This window comes from Prionailurus bengalensis, chromosome A3, assembly GCF_016509475.1.
Source record: "Prionailurus bengalensis isolate Pbe53 chromosome A3, Fcat_Pben_1.1_paternal_pri, whole genome shotgun sequence".
NCBI classification, from domain to species: domain Eukaryota; kingdom Metazoa; phylum Chordata; class Mammalia; order Carnivora; family Felidae; genus Prionailurus; species Prionailurus bengalensis.
In genome coordinates, this window is record NC_057354.1 from 12,316,235 (window position 1) to 12,335,988 (window position 19,754).

The 19,754-nt window shown below is 49.1% G+C and overlaps 1 protein-coding gene across 1 annotated transcript in view; it reads left to right on the forward strand.

Annotated features, from left to right (window-relative positions):
- The window catches only part of KCNB1 (potassium voltage-gated channel subfamily B member 1), a 100,740-nt gene extending 84,186 nt beyond the window's left edge, over positions 1 to 16,554 (forward strand). Inside the window, exon 2 of the mRNA XM_043553700.1 lies at positions 5,805 to 16,554. Within this exon, the coding sequence (XP_043409635.1) occupies positions 5,805 to 7,811 (2,007 nt within the window). The 3' untranslated portion in view covers positions 7,812 to 16,554. The remainder of the gene's footprint in view (positions 1 to 5,804) is intronic.
- Positions 16,555 to 19,754: the final 3,200 nt, after the last annotated feature.

A 19,754-nucleotide genomic window follows, 5' to 3' on the forward strand; every position in this document is an offset into this window, starting at 1 on the left:
TCTGTCTCTCAAAATTAAATAAATATAAAAAAAAATTTTAAATAAAAAAGGCAATGGGATACTCCTTATGGAAAGCAAAAATTTTATAACTTTACCAAGGCTTAGTTTACATATCATACAATTCCCCCCCTTCTGTGCAGCTCAGTGATTTTTTTTTTTTAGTGAACTTGCCAAGTTGTGCAGCCATCGCCCTTACCTCAGTGTTAGAGCACTTTTGTCACCCAGTGAGATGCCTCATGCCCATTGACAACGGTTAATCCATAGTCCCACCCTGGCAGCCGCTAATTTGCTTTGTATCCCTCTAGATTTGCCTTCTCTGGACACTTTATTTAAATTGTTTTTAATGTTTATTTCTGAGAGAGAGAGCATGAGGAGGGGAGGGGCAGAGAGAGGGAGACACAGAGTCCGAAGCAGGCTCCAGGCTCCGAGCTGTCAGCACAGAGCCCGACGCGGGGCCCGAACTCATGGACTGTGAGATCATGACCTGAGCCAAAGTCGGACGCTTAACCGACTGCGCCACCCAGGCGCCCCTGGATAATTTATTTAAATGGAACCAATCAGTATGTGGCCTTTTGTGTCTAGCTTGTTTCACTTAGTGTCATGTTGTCAAGGTTCATCTGCCTTGTAGCAGATGTCAGCACCTCGTCCCTTTTTCTGGATAAATACTATTCCACTGTGTGGATAGACCACGGCTTGTCCAGTCATCAGGTGATGGACATTGGGTTCACTCCACTTTTTAATTTACGGATAATGTTGCTATGAACATGCTTGTGCATGAAGAAGTTTCCTCATAAGAGTGCGCTTACCACAATGAGCACCGAGTAATGTATTAATGTATCGAATCGTTGAATCGCTGTATTGTACACTGAAACTAAGAGAACTGTTGTATGTTAGCTATATTGGAGTTAAAATTAGAAGAATTGTTTATGACATTTGTTTTTTAAAAAAGGGTGGGGCAGCTTCCAAGCCCTGAACAGCTCTCAGCTTGCAGAGCCTCTGGTCACTGTACGGATTTGACCCCAGTGGGCTGTGTGACCATGAAAGGGTCCCTTCCCTCTCTGCTTGAGTCTCCCCATCTTTCCAGACAGGAGCCTGTGCCCTTTTATGCACAGATATTCTGTGCCTTGTTCACATTCCTGGAAGAGCAGGGGAATGTGTGCAGGAAATGATAAACAGTTTGTATTTATAGCTGCTGAGCCAAAGGTGGGCATCCCCGTGATCAGCCACCAGAGCCGACAATTAGGAGGAGGGCTTGGCTCCAGCACCCCCTGGGTCCCACCCTGAGGACTCCCGCTGCTGCTCTCTTCCCCCGAGAGAGCCCAAGCCTCCTCCCCCATTTTGGTGCAGACAGGTGGGTTCCAGGATCCAGAATCTCCTCACAGGGAGGGAATTTGAGGACTGCCTCCAAGTCCCTTGTCCCGGCTTTTGCCTTTGCTCCCCGGGTTCCTGGAGTCCTGCCCAAACCTGATTGGGCTCAGATCCCAGGCAAACAGGGCTGGAGATGCAGAGGCCCAGACAGAGTTTTGAGCAAAACCTGGGAGGGCTCTGGGTGTTGGCCAGTCCCCCCATCCCTGGGGTCCATCCGGAGACTGGGTCAAAACTGTCTGGGTTTGAGAACAGAGCCCAAGCTTGTAGGATGTCTGCTGCCTTAGCCAGGCACTGGGGTCCACAGACCTAAGCAACCAGTCCAGGGGCTGGGGGTGGGGGTGATGATAAACTACCCAGATAATAACTTAGTAACATAATGTGTATTAAGTGGCTGTTATGTGGTGAGTGCTCAATTGCTTCCATCTCCATTCTAGACACAAGGAAATGGAGGTTCCGAGAGGGGAAATGATTTGTCCAACCAGCTCATAAATAAGTGTAAGGCTGGGGATAATAGCAACAAAAGCTGAGAATTCACTGAATTCTCATTGCAGCCTTGCCCCGGACACCTCCTCCCCCACCCCTCAGTCTTACAGATAAGGAAACTGAGGCACAGAAGGTTCAACACCCATTTGGAAGGTCCCCAGCCACTTCCTGGCTGGGGAAGTGTGGCCCTGACTCTAAAGGCTTCAAGTGGGTTCAGGAAAGAAAACTATCTTGTGAGCAGGGCCAGGAGAGGGTGCAGAGAAAGACCCTGCACGCTGCCTTCGGGGAAGGAGGCTTGAGGTGCTCTGACCTTCCCAACACAGCCCTGAGCAGCAGGCAGCCCTCCCCCAGGACCCAGTGAGGCCGCCGCCCCCTTTTCTTCTTTTCTAGGCATCCTGAGGCTGAGAGGAGGGACGGGGAGGGCGCATTCTCAGGTACAAAGGTGGTGCCCGCCTTAAAATAACAAGCCCTAAGGACTGTACATAATATGCCGGGTGCATAATTCATGCGTCTGTCAGCAGAACAGCAATTATGTGGGCCTTCCCTGGAGTTGTCTAGGGGTTGGAAACTGGCTCGGGCTTCCCTTGCCAGCCTCTGGGGGAAATGGGACCTCCCAGCTGTTAAAGGAACAGGCTCCCCAGGAATCGGGAATCAGCTCCTTTCCTGCAGGCTCCCTCCTGGCTGGGGGGTCAGCGCCTAGAACCGCAGCCTGCCGGGCTCAGCCCAAGACCCTGGCTGGCCGCCCCCACAAAGTCAGGCCCACCTGTGCTGGTAACTCTACGTGCGTAATCTCCTTGTCCCCCACTCTACAATTTATAAGGGGCTGGCTACCAGTATTCCCCAGGGTTTCTCAACCGTGGTACTATCGACATTTCGAGCCAGGTAATTCTTCATTGTGAGGCTGTCCCGTGATCTTCCTCCCCCAAGTTGCGACAACCAAAAATTTCTGTGCAGTTTGCCAAATATCCCCTGGGAGGGGGGGTCAAAATCATCCCCAGTCATGAATGACTAGAATATCCCCACTTTACACATTTGAAAACTGAGGCAGGCAAAGTTTCAATGCCAAGGCCACCCAGCTGGGTTCTACCTCTAGGACCCACGCTCCTAACTCAGTGCAGGAGTTGCCAAAGTATGCTGCCCAAATGCTTTATTCCAATAAGCACATATTTGTGTTGATGAATGTTTAACATCCCTTTCCCTGGCACCCAAACTCAGCATCTTTGCAAATGTCATTTCTCAGGACGAGACTAAAATAGAACAGGAAGGTGAGCCGTGTTTGTTGTTGTTGTTGTTGTTGTTTTGCTACTGAGTAAAGAGCACAGGCAGCAAAAGGACACATACAGTAGGACGTCAGTCCTGAGCAAGACACAGTACTAGTTTGTGAGGGCCATCTGCCTCTGCATTAAACACTACAGATGGGGCACCTGCATGGCTTGGTCACTGAAGCATCCGACTCGGTTTCGGCTCAGGTTACGATCTCACGGTTCGTGGGTTTGAGCCCCACATCGGTTCTGCACTGTCACTGTGGAGCCTGCTTGGAATTCTCTTTCTACCTCTCCCTCTGCTCCTCCCCTGCTCGAGTTCTCTCTCTTAAAAAAAAAAACAAAAAACTCTGGGGCGCCTGGGTGGCGCAGTCGGTTAAGCATCCAACTTCAGCTCAGGTCACGATCTCGCGGTCCACGAGTTCGAGCCCCGCGTCGGGCTCTGGGCTGACGGCTCAGAGCTTGGAGCCTGCTTCCGATTCTGTGTCTCCCTCTTTCTCTGCTCCTCCCCTGTTCATGCTGTGTCTCTGTCTCAAAAATAAATAAACGTTAAAAAAAAATTAAAAAAAAAAAACTCTACAGAAAAGACAAGGGAGGAGAAAAATTTCTGGTTACCCACAGGGTGGGGAAGGACCTGTGAGAAGTGTCAACATTTCTGTTGTGTACCCTGTTTCTTCGCCTGGGTGGTGGGTTCGTGGGTGTTCTTTTGATTATGGTTCGGAAATATATATAAACTTGACCTACTTTTGTGTATCGGATATTTCTTTTTATAAAGTGATTACAGAATTTTACTTTTCCGGTGAGTGCAAATCAAGGTATTAACACTCAAAAGCTTTTGTTTAAAAGACACAGGGTACTTGGGGGGGACACCTGGTGTGGCTCGGTCGGTTAAGTGTCCGACTTCGGCTCAGGTCATGATCTCACAGTTCACGAGTTCGTGCCCCGCATGGGGTTCTCTGCTGTCAGCATGCAGCCTGCTTTGGATCCTCTGTCTCCTCTTTCTGCCTGTCCCATGCTCATACTCTCTCTCTCAAAGATTTAAAAAAAAAACATTAAAAATAAATAAAAGAAAAAATAAAAGACACAGAATACGTTGAACATGAGTACAGCAAAAAAAAAAAAAAAAAAAAAAAAAAGGGGCGCCTGGGTGGCGCAGTCAGTTAAGCGTCCGACTTCAGCCAGGTCACGATCTCGCGCTCCGTGAGTTCGAGCCCCGCGTCGGGCTCTGGGCTGATGGCTCAGAGCCTGGAGCCTGTTTCCGATTCTGTGTCTCCCTCTCTCTCTGCCCCTCCCCCGTTCATGCTCTGTCTCTCTCTGTCCCAAAAATAAATAAACGTTGAAAAAAAAAAAAACAAAAAAACAAAACAAAAAAAAAACAACAACAAAAAAAACCCCAGGAAGTTGATAGAGCACCTGAGGTTGGAGAAATGCATAACACATCCTTTCGGCATCTGGGCTGGTGGAGAAAGAGCTTTCTTGCTGCTAATGGTGCCCCCGGTGCCTAGCAAAGTGCTTCACATGTTGTACATGATCAATAAATAGTAGCCAGATTGACAACTGAATTCTGGTCCTGTTCCTTCCGCTTGTCACTCTGTGAACTTGGACTAGCCCCTGCCCTGGGCTAGGTGCGAGGGGTGCAGAGACAAAGCTCTGAACCCATCCCTCGTCCCCCCAGAAGCTCGCGGATTCTGGGCAGTGATGAACACACACGCCTCTGTAATGGGATGTGTTGTAAAAGCACGCAAGGGAAGGCGAAGTGGTGAGGGACCCCGAAGGACGGAGCGGCCAGTCCCACCAGGAATGACCTCTACAGAGAGGGGTCACGTGGGCTGGGTTTTTAAAGATGGCACAGACATGCGGGATGGGCCAAAAATGGCGTGTGGCCAGAGAAGTGTGACGTTTGGGAACCTGTGGCAGGAGAGACCCAAAGAGAGGGGTCGAAGTAGAAATGTAGGCTTGACCACCCTGTGTTGTGCGTGAGGACTGATTGCAAAGGACGGAAAACTCTCACATGCAAGCAGCAGTGGCATTTGCTCACAGGATATAACAGGACATTCGGGGACAGGGCAGGAAACAAAGGCCAGCTGAGCCACGCAGAGCCTGGGTGGTCTCAGCTGACGGCATGTTGTGGGGTGAGGGCTGAGAGGTCACCCCCACGAAGATAGCGGGTGTTTATCAGACACTCCCCGTGTGCTGCTGGAAGCTGTCCTAAGCACTTTGCACACGTTAACGCCTTGACTTTTCATAGCAGCTCTCTGAAATAGACACTGTATTTGCCCTCCCATTTTGCAGATGAAGAAACTGAGGCTTAGGATAAACACCTGGCTCCAGGCAAGGAAGTGGCAGAGCTGGGATTTAAACCCAAAACAACCTGACACCAGAGTCCAAGCTCTTAAATTGTTGCTCCTCACGCTGTCTTTCAAACCTGCTGGGTCCTCACTGCTGACCCCTCGGGCTAGAATAGTTAGCTTGAAATCATTGCGGTCTCCGGGCTTTGGTTTTGAATGGATTCAAAAAAACAAAAACGGATTTGAATAAATGATCTTTTTAGCTCGAACAACCAGTCATTACGTGACAAGTGAGATGTGACAGTGCCCTTGAACTGTTGACGAGCACCCCGCAGAGTCAGGGTGTTAGGATGATCATCCTACTGGAGGTCGGTAACTAAGTCCCGCTCTCTTCTCCTTGCAGATCCTTGCCATCATTTCCATCATGTTCATCGTCCTCTCCACCATTGCCCTGTCGCTCAACACGCTGCCCGAGCTGCAGAGTCTTGACGAGTTCGGCCAGACCACAGACAACCCCCAGCTGGCTCACGTGGAGGCCGTGTGCATCGCGTGGTTCACCATGGAGTACCTGCTGCGGTTCCTCTCCTCACCCAAGAAGTGGAAGTTCTTCAAGGGCCCACTCAACGCCATTGACTTGTTGGCCATCTTGCCCTACTATGTCACCATCTTCCTCACCGAATCCAACAAGAGCGTGCTGCAGTTCCAGAATGTCCGCCGCGTGGTCCAGATCTTCCGCATCATGCGTATCCTCCGCATCCTCAAGCTCGCGCGCCACTCCACCGGCCTCCAGTCCTTGGGCTTCACCCTGCGAAGGAGCTACAATGAGCTGGGCTTGCTCATCCTTTTCCTCGCCATGGGCATCATGATCTTCTCCAGCCTTGTCTTCTTTGCCGAGAAGGACGAGGATGACACCAAGTTCAAAAGCATCCCGGCCTCTTTCTGGTGGGCCACCATCACCATGACGACGGTTGGGTATGGAGACATCTACCCCAAGACTCTCCTGGGGAAGATTGTCGGAGGACTCTGCTGCATTGCAGGTGTCCTGGTGATTGCTCTTCCCATCCCGATCATTGTCAATAACTTCTCTGAGTTCTACAAGGAGCAGAAGAGGCAGGAGAAAGCAATCAAGCGGAGGGAGGCTCTGGAGAGAGCCAAGAGGAATGGCAGCATTGTCTCCATGAACATGAAAGATGCTTTCGCCCGGAGCATCGAGATGATGGACATTGTGGTAGAGAAAAATGGAGAAAATATGAGTAAGAAGGACAAAGTACAAGATAATCACTTGTCTCCCAACAAATGGAAATGGACAAAGAGGACACTATCTGAAACTAGCTCAAGTAAGTCCTTTGAAACCAAGGAGCAGGGATCCCCTGAGAAGGCCAGATCATCTTCCAGTCCTCAGCACCTGAACGTCCAGCAGTTGGAAGACATGTACAATAAGATGGCCAAGACCCAATCTCAACCCATCCTCAATACCAAGGAGTCAACAACACAGAGCAAACCAAAGGAAGAACTTGAAATGGAGAGTATCCCCAGCCCTGTAGCCCCTCTGCCCACTCGTACAGAAGGGGTCATCGACATGCGAAGCATGTCGAGCATCGATAGCTTCATTAGCTGTGCCACAGACTTCCCCGAAGCCACCAGATTCTCCCACAGCCCTTTGGCCTCACTCCCCAGCAAGACTGGGGGTAGCATGGCCCCAGAGGTGGGCTGGCGGGGAGCTCTGGGTGCCAGTGGTGGGAGATTTGTGGAGGCCAACCCCACCCCTGATGCCAGCCAATGCTCTTCTTTCTTCATTGAGAGCCCCAAGAGTTCTATGAAGACGAATAACCCCCTGAAGCTACGAGCACTTAAAGTCAACTTCATGGAGGGTGACCCCAGTCCACTAGTCCCCGTTCTGGGGATGTACCATGACCCTCTTAGGAACCGGGGGGGTGCAGCTGCTGTCGCTGGGCTAGAGTGTGCCACACTCTTGGACAGGCCTGTACTGAGCCCAGAGTCCTCCATCTATACCACAGCAAGTGCTAGGACACCCCCCCGGTCGCCTGAGAAACACACAGCAATAGCATTCAACTTCGAAGCAGGTATCCACCAGTACATTGATGCGGACACAGACGATGAGGGGCAGGTTCTCTACAGTGTAGATTCCAGCCCTCCCAAGAGCGTGCATGTGAGCACCAGTCCCAAGTTCAGCGTCGGGACAAGATCAGAGAAGAACCACTTTGAAAGCTCCCCCTTACCCACCTCCCCTAAGTTCTTAAGGCAGAACTGTATTTACTCGACAGAAGCATTGACTGGAAAAGGCCCCAGTGGTCAGGAAAAGTGCAAACTCGAGAACCACATCTCCCCCGACGTCCGCGTGTTGCCAGGGGGAGGAGCCCACGGAAGCACACGGGATCAGAGCCTCTGAGCTACCCTTCCTGCAGCAGAGACTTGTGGCAAGACCTAAGAGGCGTGCCGTTCAGCTGACCTGCCGCAGAGACAGACAGGCTCTGCAGAGCCCCCAGGCAGAAGAGAGACTCCAGAGGAGGCTCCCTAGGGCCTGGAGAGCCATGACAGGTACAGCAGGACGAAGTGGGCCAAGCCACAGGCTATGGCGTCTCCTTGTAACAACTCTGCTGCCCTCTTTGGGAGATGACATGGGCAGAACTCATAGCCACCACTACCACATGCTAGACCTCACCAAGACTACCTAGTCCCCACTTTTCTGTCACGGCTGTCCATCGCAGCCTCAGGGGGCAACATCTCCATCCCTTGGGCTTCGGCTGGAGACGGACGCTGGACAACAACAAGTGGCCGGGTTGACCAATTTCGTTTTGGGCATTGCCCATCCACCTCTAGGAACTCCTGTCCATCGCCTCCTGGATGGATCCCACTGTCAGAAGGCTGCAGAGGATGCTTGTGTCGTGGGGAAACTTCTGCGCCATAAACCACGGTCCCAGCGCAAAACCCTTCCTCAGATGTCTTCATCGACTTCAGTGTTCCGTAGTACCTGAGATTTTATTTTGAGATATCATCAGGGTGAGTTGCACCACTTGTTCCCGATTCTAATTGCCCCCCGGCAACGTGGGAAGGGTTCAGACGGCAGGCACTCAGCCAACAGTGTGAACTGTGAACATTGCTTTAGGGTTGTATAAGGAAAACCCTCTCTGTACATCACTAGCAGACTCAAAAGATATGCAAGAGTCAAATATGCAAAAGAAATAGCTTATTCAAAGAGACTGTATGTTACCGAAGAACAGAATAAAATCTGATTTTTTTTTTAACCTGCAAAAATGGAAAAAAAAAAAAATCCCCAACTGAAATGCCCAGTTCAGACTTTTGAATACTTCCTGTGGCAGCAGGGAAAGCATCTACTATGATAGAAATTCTTTTTTGTTTCCTGTGGTATTCAAGTTTAAAAAAAAAAAAAAGTTAAAATAAAAAGCACTTTATGTTTTTCAAAATAGGTTCTACCAGGGACAGTGTCAACATCTTGCACTTTAAAAACAAGCACTATTTCCCGTGGGCCACTTTTGGGGACTACAGTTGGGCTGTTAACTACATGCCTGTGTCGGGCCACGGTGGGTGATGTTGTGCGGGTATTGCTGTCCGCCATGTTGAAGTCTGTGGGCTCCTTCCCTGTCCCTCTGAAGCTTCCTGTTGGCCCCCTTGCGAGGAAGGGTACTTGAGCCCTGGAGTGGGGCCTCTCACAGAGTCCCGTGTGCAGGAGACACGCGCATCTCGGAAGAACACAGTAGGCGGTGGGCACTGGGTGTTTACTCTGTTCTCTTTCTCGTCAACCAGCTGTTGGTATGTGTTCAGTGTCACTGTCTGTACTAAAACTCAGCTCTCCTTTCTGCAGCCATCAATGCAGCTAGTACAGACAAAAGCAATAAGTATTTGTGTGCGTTGTGAGTGGTTCCGGTGTATTTCTTGGTGTTGGTCTCCCTGTCCTAGTTCGACGACTTGGCGTTGGCCTGCCTGATTTGGGTCCAGTAAGGACAGTGGTGTTGGCCGTTCCTCAGTTCAGACACATTGGGTTGAGCCACCGGTTAGCATGATGCCCTGCTGTTGGCCCATCTGTCAGTCAAGATGACCTATCTGCCTGTCTTTAGTACAACGGACCGATGTCGTTCCCTAAATACAACGTGGATGGACGATGTCCCAAGTACAGTAGTGTAGATCTGCCGGTCCACAACACGGTGACAGGCACACGTCTTCCTGATGGAACAAACATGGTGTGGGTCTCCTGTTCCTCATACAATGTGTCATTGGTCTGCCTGTGAGTGTGATGGCATGAGCCACCTGACAGTACACAAATAATCAGAGTCATTCTGCCTGCCCTCTGCACAATGGCATGCGGTTGGACCACCTGTCACAGGTGTCCACGGGAGTCATCCCACCGCCCTTAAAAACACCTGTGCTCTGCTGAATATGTACCTGGTTCCTACTGCTTCTCAGTGTCTCCGGGGACTGTGGATCCTTCCAAGAGGGTGCAGTCCTGTTCTCTGCTGTGTTAACAAAGGCTACGATGCCGATGCCGAAGTATCTTGCCACTCTGAGGTATCTTCAGAGCATCCTCGCAGCCACTGCAAAGGGACTTAAGGGGCAGGGAAAGTGTGAGGTCATCCTGTGCTGGTAGCACCAGAGAGAGAGGAAGCAGCCACGCCCCCAAGCGCTTTGCCGGGCACACAGCGCGGGCTGGGGGCCTACTGAGGAGCGGCCGACGGACAGTCCTCCCCGGCCCATCTCATCTCACCTGCCTCTTCTTTGTTTTCGTGACCATTTACGTCGGCCATCAGCACAAACGTGAAAATTCAGGGAAAACAAATGCTTTTTGATAAAAGTAAATAGTTGTGATTTCCGATTCCGATATTTTTAGAGCTGATGCTATCTGTAAAAATTAGTAACAATAGTAATATAGTCTATTTTACATATCAGGAAAGTGAACATGTTTAAATATAGCCATATACAGCGAGAAGGAACTTACCACCCCTTCTTCAAATCAAGGCATTTCATTTGTTGGTTGAAGCCGATGAGAAGTGTACAGATTGGATATGATTTTTTTTTCTTTCTTTTTCTTTTTTTTTTAACTAATAACCAATTGGTGCAACTCTCCTTGTAACCAAAGGCCCTTTCTGCCTTGTGTGGTCACACAGGACCTGGCCCTTCCTTCCCTGTGTAGTTTGTCTGACCTTAAAGTAGCATTTTATGGAGTCACTTTTGAAGGACGAATTCAGAAGTATCATTAAGAACCTACCTTTTCAGGCTTACTAGCCAGAGTCCTATAGAGTTCTTATAGAAACAGAATAATTGAAACTCAGCATATACTATGCTTAGAAAGTATTGCATTATGTTTTGTTTTTTTTTTTTCCTTTTACTTGTGTATGTATTGTGGGAATATAGCTTTTCCCCTGTGCCCAATTCAAAATAGAGTATTGTAAGTTTTCCCAGGCCCCACCTGCCAAAAAGGAGCATACCCCGATTTTTAATACGTGTACACCCTACCTGTACCTGTGTATATGCACTGGGAAATCTACCTAAGAGTCTCCACTGAGAAGCTGACCTTGACAGACAGGTCCTCACGGAAGAGAGGAAGGCATGGTCTGGAGGCAAATACCACTTTACCTTGGTGATCCATATGGCACCCATTCCTGAACCAACAAAAACGGCGTGGGGGGGGGGGGTGGGGAGGAAAAAAACAAGTCAACCCAAAGAAACCAAGCTAGGGGCTCGCGCGGGTGGATGCCTGGTCCCTTTGGCGAACTCCGTGAAATTCGCCGAGAACCCAGCCGAACTTGGCTTCCAACTTCCGCCATTATCAGTAAGGGCTAGGGACCAGGCGGCTGTGTGTCCCGATCACACAGGGGAGTCTGCGACCTGCAGAGAGAGGAGGGCCAGCTCTGGAGGAGTCGGTTTTTTCACTTTTTTTTTTTTTTTTTTTTATCTTTGGATAAAAAAAAAAGAAAAGAAAAAAACAGGGCTTTGGTGCAGTAGATTTCTCAGTGCCTTCTTTAGGAATTTTATCTTAAGCACACTTAACGGGGAAAGAAAGAAGAGGAGAGGACGTTTGTTCCCGTGAAGGCCCTTTCTCTAGAAGCACTGGGGATCAAGAAGAAAGAAGACGACGGAGAACGGCAAAATCCTGAGGAGACCACTTCCTTTCAACTCACCCGGCTTGACCCCCACCCCACCCCCCACCCCCGCCCCCAAAGTGCTGGCGACCACAAACTTGGCCAAACTGACTCCCAGCTCTCCTCCACCGCCTCTTGGTGACTAGCTTCAGCCCTGCCCTCTCTCCTAATAAGATCCCCTTTTCTGAGGAGAAAAAGAAACAGTATTCTCTTCTGTAAAACTGTGACATATTCATGTTTGTAACTATCGTACGTTTCTGTCTTGCTCCAAGTCATGGCTGGAGTGTCTAGTCCATGGACAAGGGGAAATTCAAACTTCATCGCGGACAAGGGTCACTGGAGCCAGGTCTCTCTCTCTCTCCCCGTCTCTCTCCTCCTCCCCCCCCCCACCCCCTCCCTCGCTTCTTAGTTCTCTGCTAACTAGCCCCAAGTAACATAACCCCAGGCTTCAGCCTCCAGTTAGGTAACTTTGAATCTGAGGAGAGCCAGGCAAACCGCCTCGAGGGGCATGATCCTTTTTGGGAAATGGCTCTTCCTGTGGCCAGAGGAAGAAGAGGTCACCTCCGCCACCCCCAACCGGACAGTGGAGAGCCTCCAGCCCTGAGTTACAGTTTCCCGTTTCTCACCACATACATGACCGCATCCAAATGCTTTCGCTCAGCCAGGGGGACCCAGCCCAGCCTGGCTACGCCCAGAAATAAAAAAGTTACCTCTGCATTTTCTGTTGCTGTTTTTCTGGCTCTAGAAGTGTCTGACGCGGGTCTACATCGTAGGATATCCATGTGTCTCAGAGTAGCCTCTTTTTCTGTTCAGATAAAAAGTATATAGGTACATAGGTGTTTTTAGCCAATTTGTAATAGGGCCGCTTCGTCTCATGGCTACTTTTGTAATCTAGAATAACGTCTTAGGAGTTTAATTGTTGGGTCATCACCATAGCTGATACTCTCTGGTCTTTTTCATTTCCTCCCATTGCCCCTTGGGCTTGCTTTCTTTTCTTCCTTTTGATTCTGACTTTCTGGGGATAGGGAAAGACTTGGGGTTCTGACCTGCTCACGCAGGCGTTTCCTGACACTTGGCCTAGAGTCTGTGGACACTGTTACTTCCCTCGTTCCGTGTGTTTCTTCTGTTCTTAACAATCCTGGGCCTGGATGCAGGAGTGAGACCAGGAGAAGCAGGGCCGTGGATGGCCCTCAAGATGGGGATAGAATGTGGGCTGGTTCAGCTCATTCTCCCCACCCTGCTGGCACTTGGAAGAGACTGAATTTTCTCATCCCCAGAGATCTTGGAACCAAAAATCTCTTGCAAGCAAACTTCCTGCTGGGGTCCAGGATACACCTAAGCCCCTCTCAGCTGGCCTGTTGCAACACCCCTGCTCCCTTGTAACATCAGTTGGATCCGAAGGCCAGAGCATTTTCAGGTTCTTGCAAACCTCGGAGAACATGCTGGGGCCTCAGATCTCATGAACTTGTTACCAGGTCCTCATTTTAATCCATTTCCAACAGCCTCACCAAAAAGCAATAGACAAGCTTGCAGCCGAACCCTGAGAAGACGTGTCCCCCAGAACCTGCCAGCACATCTGCCCTCCCCTTCCCAGCCGCCTGGCTCCCTAGCACCCGAGACGTGTGGCAAGGGCAGTGGTGTTTCTCCAGTTCCCACCTATCCAGGCCCCGGGGAGTTTCTGGAGTGTCCTGATGAATCCCCCCCCAAGCAGCTTCCAGCCTCAGGTGGGCAGAGGACATCTCAGGAAGCAGGATCTTCAGCAGAAAGTGATTCTCCACTCTTCAACTCCTACAGGAAATTGAAGAAAACCCAGATAATCTTCAGCTTCCATTCATTTAGGTGTTCATACCCCCACCTGCCTCACTGTTGGCTTCAGGACTGTGGCCTCTGGCCAGATCAGAGATTTGAGCCGAATCTGGACCCCCATGGCAGTGAACCATCCCTTTGGATAAACCCCAAGAGGAAACCAATCGAAGGACAAATGTATTATTCTGGACTATGACCCTAATTGGAGTTTTGCTACCCCCAAAAGTTCCTGGTAATCTGGTTTGGACCAGAGCCAAATAAAACAGACGAGATTTTTAAAAACTTTTGCACAAGAACAAAACAAAATTGTCTCCTAGTAGTTTGCTAGGTTTGATGCCCAGATAAGCAAACAGTCTAGCCTGTGGCTGTTTTCATCTAGAGAGAGATTGTGTCATTTGGGCTTCCCTCCACTGCCCCTGCTTTTGTCTTAACCTGGAATTTCTCCTGGACTTCCCCAAATGCCAACCTGACGAAATGGATTTGGAAGGGGCTCTGGTGAATCCAGCGGTCCCTCATCTTTTTCTTCCCTCCGATTCTAACTCTCCATTCTTCTCTGCGGAGATCCCGAAAAGATCTTCTAAGGGCTGGCCAGGATGGGGAGGGAGGGGGGCAGTTCTCCTGAAGAAGACGTCATCTGCCTGCGGGATGGCTGAGAGCAAGCCTCTGAGTGAAGCCTCTCTCTTGAGTGAGAGGAACAAGGTGGTCAGTTTCAGCTCAAGTTAAGAAAGTGCTTCCCGCAGGTGGGGCTGCCTCACCATGGAAGTCGGTGCCGTGTTGGGGGATGAGCTGATAAAAAGAGGGTGGTTCATGCACAAAATGGATGTTGCAGAGAGACCCTCACTTTGCATGGCAAGTGGACTGAACAACCAGGGCAATTCTCCTTCTCTCTCTGGGGTGTGTGTGTGTGTGTGTGTGGTTTGGACGTCTAGGCACAGGCTCAAAGCCTTGAGGCAAAAGCAGGGAATACAGTTAGCAGGAATTCAAATTCTAGGATTTGGAGTTTTCTGCAGGGGTGCCAGGGAAGGAAGTGGCAGCAAGATACCCTGCTTCCCCTCTGCTTCCTATCTTGGGTAATTTTAATGACCCAACCTGTCCCCAGTGCCCTAACAGGAGCCACACTGGCTGGGATGAGGCTTATGCTGCCCTCCCCAGACCAGCCAAGGAACAGTCCCTCTCTGGCTGACCATGTCACGGTGCTGCTCTTCTGCCCAGACCCTGTGCCCTCATGGGCCTGAGGCTTTCTGTGCAAGAGATGCAATGATCTTTTATCCATTAGCCAGCCGCCTAACTACCTAGGCAACAGCAAATGGCACCATTCCAAAAGGGCTCCCCCCCCAACCGGCAAACAAAACAGAAAATCCCATTTAAGATGTTTGAAAATCCCCACCCAATGAAGTAAATCCAGAAGGACCAAAAGAGAGAAGCAGATGTAATCCATTTTTACAGCAAAACTAGGCTTCAGCTGCCCGGTCGCCCACATCTCTAGCCCCTTCCCAAGTGGGTCTGGATACTGCATTCTCCAAGGAGACCATTTGACAGAAGAAGTTTTAAAGTACCCCCCCCCACACACACACACACACAACTATGTCTGGTGGGTTTGGAGGAGGTGGGCCTTCCTCCTCAGGAAGACCCCAAGTCCAGGCAGTGATAGGTGGTTTTATTATGAAGTGAGGCAGGACAATAGGTTTGCATGGATAGCCTGATCAGCTACTTGCCTTCAAAACAAAATGAAACAAAAACCCAGTTCCCAAGATCCCCCTTTGAGGCCCTGTCCTGCAGAAATAGCTCACATTAACGGCTCCAGAGGCATGACGGTTCTAGAAAATGAAGGAGGCTCCCAATTCTGTTCCATTAAGATGCTCTCGAGGATCATATGTGGATCGTCCCACGCTTCTTGCCTCCTGAGCTAATCCAGGTTTGGACAAGGAAGGAAGCACAAGAGAAGATGCCCAAGAGATTCAGACTTCTCTATGGCTTTGGATCGTGGGCCCCTAAGGCTTCACTAGGGTTTCGGGCTCTCTCTTTGGTAGGCTTGACATCTAAGCTCCGGGTGCCTGATGGGTGGAGAAAAGGAAAATCAGCAGCTGCTGAGCTGGGAGCAAGTTGGTCTCTTTGCTCTCCAGACCTCCTGGCTTTGATCCAAAGGCAAGAGCTGGAAACACCATTTTCTGCACCAGGAACTCAGGGTTATCCCCCAGTGTATGCCCTTGGCACATAGTGGTCACCCAACCCGTGTTCCTTTGAGTGAATGAATGTGTAAATGATTGACTTCTGAATGAGCGAATGTGTGAGTGAATACAGGAGTTCATTAGTTCTTACCCAGCTTGAGGTATTGCTAACTGGGAAGGAAAGAGAAATGGGGCGGGGAGAGGGGGCTCTCATTAAAACCTGTTAAGCTCCACCAATGCCATCTAGCCTTTGATTCAATTAGGGGCCAAGGTGATGTCCACATTTGACACTTGTCTGCCCTCAGGGCCCTGGTCTTCTCAGAGCAACACTTCCAGGGGCCCCATGGGGCAGCCCCAGCCTCCTTCCTACTCTCCTATCCTGCATTTTCAGCCTCATGTTCTAGTTTAGCTCACAAAGAAGGGATTTCTCCTGGTCTGGGACTTGCTGGGGCAGGAATTTGGGAGCTGACATCTGGAAACTGGATTGCAATCCCTGAGCCATGGGAGTCCAGCTGGAAAAGAGGGCCAGCCTGCCCTCCAACTTTGAGAGCCAACGGGTTTTCCTATTTTCTGAGCCCCAGTGTCTCCCTTGGTAGCATGTGCCCCAACTCCATTAGCTAAGACCCTCTGTCTCGCCCAGGAACTATGGTGTGAGGTTGAGGCTTTTCTGCCAGCAAAGCCATTCTGATTACCCCACCCATGATGGGGGCCAAGCCAATCACATTAGCCATAAGTGACCAATGTCCTTAGCCGCTCTTCTCTCGGGGTCGCATTTGTGGGTCCTGTTCATCTCTGGTCAGTTGATGTCTCTAGTCCTTCCTGTAAAGGTGACAATGAGCATTGTGTGTGCGTGCTCAGGCACACACACACACACACACACACACACACACACAAAGAAACCAAACAGAAAAACCCGTGTCTTTTTATGCATGTGATGGGATGAAATTGTGACCTCCAGCTGCTGTCCTGTCTTGTAAAATATGTCCAAATGTTTAAGAATTTCTAAGCAAATGGTCCTTTAATGAAGTATGCACAGTTCAATAAAAAGGTATGGAGAAAACAAGCTTGGTGGGGTTTGTTTTATTTTCCGGAGGGCACAGGGAGATGGGGGGCGGGTGAAGATCTGCACAAGAGGCTGAATTGGGGGACGTGGGGGCAGCACTGATTGCCTTCACCTGAAAGAGGGTACGAAAATGTAACTGGCTTGTCACCCCAGTAGGCAAGCAGCGGTAACCCACCCCATGCTGTGTTCATGGACCAAAGTCCAAATTCTGGTTATTTGGCTCTCGTGTCAGCTGTACCTGGGTATTCTCGGCCGTACGACCACTCTCTCATCAAAGTGTCTCATGGGGCCTTGGGGACACACACACACACACACACACACACAACTTTTACAATCTGTCCCCTTCTCTGCCTCATTGTTCTCCATAACACCACCTCTGACACACTATATTTTATTTGTGTATTTTGTTTATTGTTTACCTCCCTTCAATCGAACATAAATCCCTCCCTCCAGTGTGGCCCAGAGCTGTGGCAGTGCAGGGCCGAGGAACACAGATTCCAAACCTGGAAAGCGGAGAGAATAAAGACTGAAAAAACAAAACAGCAACAACAACAAAAACAAAACAGAACATCCAAGGACCACGTGTGTATCTGTGTGTTTTGCTTTTTTTTTCTTTTTTTTGCCCCACACAAATAGTAACATACCATAAACTGTTCTGCATATTGCTTTTGTCATTTAATATATCTTGAAAATCATTCTGTATTTCTGTATTAATGCACGAAGAGCTTTCTCATTCTCCTGGGAAGCCTGTGCTGTGTGCTATTATGCACAGTAATGGCCAGTCTCCTACAGCTGACCATTAAGGTTGCTTCCAAACTTTTGTGATAACAAACAGTGCTAAAATGAATGGCCTGTCAGCGGTTCCTGTGGGCTCTGCCTCCAAAATAGATTTGGAATCTGTGCTCCTCGGCCCTGCACTGCCACAGCTCTGGGCCACACCGTCATTGTCTATTGCCTAATGATTACAGCAGCCTCCAGACCACATTCCCGGTTCCACCCTCGATCCCTTTCAGGCTCTTCTCAGCACAGTGGCCAGAGGGATCCTGTCAAACTGTCAGTCTGATCATGTCACTTCGTCATCAAAATGTTCCAAAGGCTTCTCATCACGTTTTGAATAAACTCCAAAGTCCTTGGCACTATCTGCAAGGCCTTACATCCCCTGGTCCCACCTGTCTCTTTGATTTCACTTCCCATTGCTGTCCCCTGAGGGTGCTGGGCTCCATTGTCGCTGGTCTCCTCACTGTTCCTCAGACATGCCCAGTGTGGACTCGCCCAGTGACGCTGTCCCTTTCCAGCCTCCCTCCCAGACTCTTCAATCCTCTTTGATCCCCTAGCTTATTACTCTTCCCTTCCCTCACTCCCCTTCAGACACAGTGGCCACCATTCAATTTTCGAATACGCCAAGCACACTTCCACCCCAAGGCCTTTGCACTGGCTGTCCCCTCTACCTAGCACATCTTTTCCAAGCTAGCCACATGGTTCATTCCCTCACCAGCTTCAAGTTCACCTTCTCAGCATCCCCTTTATCTGAAAATCCTAGGTATAATGGCAACCTCCCCGCCCCCCGCACACACACGTGCACCTGTCACCTCTGTCCCCTTATGCGTTTGTTGTTTCTCCATAACACTATCTCTGACACACTATATTTCACTTCCCTCCAATAGATCATAAATCCCTCCCTTCAGTAAAGCATAAATTCAAAAACTAAAAATCAAAGAGGATAAAGACTAAAAGAAACAGAAGATCCAAGGACTGTGGGACAGTTACCAAAGGAATAACATCTGCATAATGGGAATACCAGAAAGAGAAGAAAGAAAGAGGGAAACAGAAGAAATATTTGAAATGATAATGACTGAGAATTTCCAAAAGTTAAAATCAGACACAGAACCACAGATCCAGGAAGCACCAAGAAGCATTACTTTCCCAAAATAACTACAGTAGGCATGTCATTTTCAAACTACAGAAAAATCAAAGATAAGAAAAAATCCTGAAAGAATCCAAAGGAAAAAACACCACACCCTATAAAGGACCCAAGATAAGAATCACATCTGACTTCTCAGAAACCATGCAACAGGAAGTGAGTGGAATTGAAGATTTCAAGTGTTGGCGGGGGGAGGAGGGGGTACAGAGGGGGGGATGCGGGGGGGGGCGGGGAGGGGGACCCACCAACCTAGAATTCTATACCCTGCAAAATTACCCTTCAAACGTGCAAGAGAAATAATGACTTTCTTAGACAAAAATTGAAGGAATTTGTTGCCAGGAGACCTGCCTTGCAAGAAATGTGAAAAGAATAACAGGTCCTAGAGAGGGAGGCTGCAAAGAAGAAAAGATAAAATTGGGTAAAGAGAGAAATGGGGCAACAAAATAGCACCCACCTTATAAGGTTGGTGTAAAGATTAAACTGAATGATCTGCATTAAGTACCTTGTTGCACAAACGTTGGCTATTAATGTGGTTTCAGTGCTGGCTCAGGGACCACACACGGGTTAGACACCCCAGGGCACTGCTCCCCTGACGCTTACAGCTTAGGACAGTGTTTCATAAACCATGAGCTGGGGCCCACTCATGCAGGGGCTCTTCAACTTTGTGTGCCCTGTCCCCCCATGCAGTCTGATGAACCCCATGGTCACCTCAAAAAAATAATTTTAAATGCATGAAATAAAATACATGGGTTTACAAAAGAAGCCTATTGAAATATTTTAACACTGTGATATAGTAATACATGTGCCTCCTTATTAACAAATAACAAGATCTAGCAGTGGGTCTAGTAATTACCAAAACATTGAGGTCATGCAGAGCGTAAATGCTGCTTTGAGTCATCTGCAACAGCCATAATGCAATACAGAAAAATCTATGATTTCTATTAGTGACGATGTCGCAAGTACTGTTAATACTACTATGATTTGCTGCCCATATTCATAACTGAAGGAAGTGTTGCATTTCAGCCAGAGGTCAGTGAAGATAAAGATACAGAATTTTGTCCCATGCAAGTTCACAGACCCACGTCATAAACCTGGTATTAGGGAACTTTGAAATTTATTTCATGGGTCATGACTAGTACTTTTTTTTTGTTTATTTATTTATTTTGAGAGAGAGAGAGAACAGAGGAGGAACAGAGAGAGAGAGAGAGGAGGGAGAGAATCCCAAGCAGGCTCCCCATGGTCAGCGCAGAGCCCAATGTAGGGCTCGAACCCACCAACT